Here is a 3,394-nt window from a genome sequence, read left to right on the forward strand (position 1 = left end):
GCACACTTACTGATGTCATTTGTTTGCTTCAACAAATTTTCCTCTAGCAGATCATACTCATGACTCTTAGCTATCACAGCCTTCAAACTCTCCTGTAACTGATCCCACAAAGCAGGGTGTTTGCATGCCGCATGCATAGCTTTAGACGCTAACACACTGACCTGGCTATATTTCATTCTTTCCCCGGCCCCAGTCCAACCAAATCCCAACAGATCGCTTGTGTGCCTCGCGGGCAGTCCCAACCTTGCTTCTTTCGTGAACCGAATAAGAACTAAACACTTTGGTATTTCAGATATGTTCAAGTGCTTCAGTACATGGAATATGTGCTTGCAAGGTAGACCCTTTCGAATCATTCTTCTGCAGCTGCACCTTATAGTTTCTGCAGAATTTACTGGTGTATACTCCACCAAAAAACTGCGCTTCCGGTTATTCTTCCAGGCCACGATGTACTGCTGTGATCCGTCTCCCAGCTTAATTTCTACAATCTCCATGCCGTCAATTTTTCTAAGATCATCCTGCAACATATAGAAGTTTGCTGGAGTGAAGACGTGAGAAACAGCTATCTCAAGTTCCCTCGAGCTAGTAACTGGCACCGGTAAACTCTGTGAGGCCGTGCAGTCATCTCGCGCCTCGTTTTCATGGATACGCACAATGGCGTTCTCATAGTGCAAAATCATATCCACCAGGGTCATTTCACCGTCTAGGTGGAGGTGAAGGCATGAGTTCAGGCTTTCACTCCGCTGGTTGCTTTTCATGCCAAGCCAAAACCCCTCTGTTAGATATGCCGCGGCCCACAGTCTTCTCTTCTTATACATCCGCCTCAACCATGTTACAGTTTTTTCTGACTGCCATTTTTCGGAAAATGCGTGCCATCTCTCCTCAAACGTTGCCGTGGACGTGCTGTAGTACAGAAGAGTTCAAAACTCCTTCAAGGACTTGTGACTGAGGTGAATCTTCATATTTTTCTCTATGTGCCATGTACATATACGGTGCCACACGTCTGGCAAGACTTCGCGAATTGCCTTGATCATCGCAGCGTCGGCGTCTGTGATTACACTCTTAGGCATCTTTTGACACATGGACCTCAAAAACGTCTGCAGAAGCCACACGTATGTCTCCTCGGTCTCGTCCGAAACTATGGCACAACCAAAAACAGTGGTCTTCCGGTGATTGTTAAGACCAACAAAAGGTATGAATGGCATACCATAGCGGTTCATCTTGTACGTGCTGTCAAATACAAGCGCGTCGCCGAAGTCCTCATAGTCATGACGAGACTGGGAGTCGCACCAGAACATCCTATTCAAATGTCCTTCCTTATCTAGCCTGTACTCGAAAAAGAAGCTAGGATCCCTCTGTTTCCTACTGGCCATGATGCCTATGGCTGCGGCAGCATCACCTTTTGAAAGCAGCTTCCTCTTCTCCTTGGCGCAAAGGTTGTATATTTCACGCCTGGTAAAACCAACACCGTCGTACCATACATGCTTGCTGATGAAGCAATCCATCATGTCGTGAATTCTAATCCCTGCAGCTCCCATGGACATTATCTCATGCTTCTGGTACTCTTTGATTTTTCTATGGGACCAAAGAAAAGGTACCTCGTCCGGTCCTGCCAACATATGGCTATGCTTGTCCTCAAAACTTTCAACATACCAAACCCCACGCTTTTGGTCAAGCTTGACGGTCAGGTGCGCTTCGCAAAAGCAGCGTGTCTCGGGTCTGAGCCTACGGCTGTGTCCTTCCTCGGTTAGCAACTTGCTGTCACGTTTCCCTTGTCTTGAACAAACAAACCGCCTATAATGCATATGACGTGACTCTGTTTTGCTATACTTGACCTTATTCTTTCTAATACTGAAACCATTATCTCTAGCATAGCTGTTGTAGAAATCATACGCAGCATCGTGAGAAGTAAAGGTCATTTCCATTATCTGCATGAACATATCCCTCTTATCATCTGCACTGGCAGTATCTTGGACATTCTTTGCACCATCATCTTGTGTCACCTACACAATCAAACCACAGCCATGAAAACAGATTTCTATGGTTTAACATTACTTACTTCCATAAAACATTGATTACACACATACCTCACTCATGATGACCGACGACTCAGACTCCCCAGAACCAGGTGCATCTAATGATTCGTCGTTAAGGCATGTCTCCGCGTCGGATTCACCATAATAGTCGTACGCATTATGACATCCAGAAGAAATTCGATTTGCATGCCAACAAAATTTTTCACTTACGTACCTGACTAATGTAATCTTCATTCGAGAGCTCCGAGTTGTTTTCCTGATCATCATCAAGCTCATTGATCTATAAATTTTCAACACAAAGAATTAATGTTGTCGGATGACACCAAAAAATTACAACATGACAATGCCACTCACATTAAGATTGTCCCATTCGTTCCCATTCTCTGACCGATCTTCACGATCTGAATTTTCATCATCTGACCAATCATCTATCCAGTCTTTCATCAGTTCTCCATACTCCATGTCTACCATGATATCAGTTAACTCCTCTTCCGCCATTTCCTACAACCAATAATATGTATCATCACATGTGCAAACATTATCAATGATGAAATATAAAACACATAGCACACGATCACAGCTGTTATGTAAACAACCGCAACCGAGGCCATTTAGATCTGCCAAACTTAGTAAGGAAGATGGCCACGGCACCCGTCGTGATCACTTTCAATCGCGAGGAACTGCACGATCTCAAAACCTAGCTAGATCTGTGATTATCTCTGCCGCCGGATACCTAGGTTAGCCGCCACATCAAATAACGATACTGGTGGTGCGCACAGCCGACGGCAACCGACGCTACGTGAACCCAGATCATGAGGAGCAGCACTACCGGAACAAAATCCACGATCGCATGTGCCGCCGGGTAGCTAGATTAACCACTGCCACTGGCGCGGCGGCAGTTCGTTCGATGTTGCCGCGAGCGAGACTAGAGGGGGACGCGGGATGTGGTACCTGTGCGCGATCGTTGGAGATTCATGACGTTGTCCCGCCCGCTGTCCGACGAGATCTGTAACACCCCGGATATAACTTTCCCAATTTGTACTCCAACTCTTGCCGTTTCCGGCGTTAAGTTGTTTTATTTTCTCGGGTTCGGGTTTTTGTCTCCGTGTGTTGTTTTCATTGTCATGCATCTCATATCATGTCATCATGTGCATTGCATTTGCATACGTGTTCATCTCATGCATTCGAGCATTTTCCCCATTGTCCGTTTTGCATTCCGGCGCTCCATTCTCCTCCGGTGGTCATTTCTAGCTTTCTTTCGTGTGTGCGGATTAAACATTTCCGGATTGGACTAAGACTTGCCAAGCGGCCTTGGTTTACTACCAGTAGACCGCCTGTCAAGTTTCGTATCATTTGGACTT

At 45.8% G+C, this 3,394-nt stretch overlaps 1 protein-coding gene across 1 annotated transcript; it reads right to left on the bottom strand.

Annotated features, from left to right (window-relative positions):
• Window positions 1-917: 917 nt before the first annotated feature.
• Window positions 918-2,531, bottom strand: LOC125530322 (protein FAR1-RELATED SEQUENCE 5-like). The gene is made up of 4 exons (XM_048694719.1): window positions 2,388-2,531; window positions 2,249-2,313; window positions 2,085-2,211; window positions 918-2,000 (listed from the first exon to the last, which is right to left on the bottom strand). The coding sequence occupies exons 1-4, from the start codon at window positions 2,529-2,531 to the stop codon at window positions 918-920; spliced, it is 1,419 nt and encodes a 472-aa protein (XP_048550676.1).
• Between the last annotated feature and the right edge of the window lie 863 nt (window positions 2,532-3,394).

This window comes from Triticum urartu, unplaced genomic scaffold (genome assembly GCF_003073215.2).
Source record: "Triticum urartu cultivar G1812 unplaced genomic scaffold, Tu2.1 TuUngrouped_contig_623, whole genome shotgun sequence".
Taxonomy (NCBI): Eukaryota; Viridiplantae; Streptophyta; class Magnoliopsida; order Poales; family Poaceae; genus Triticum; species Triticum urartu.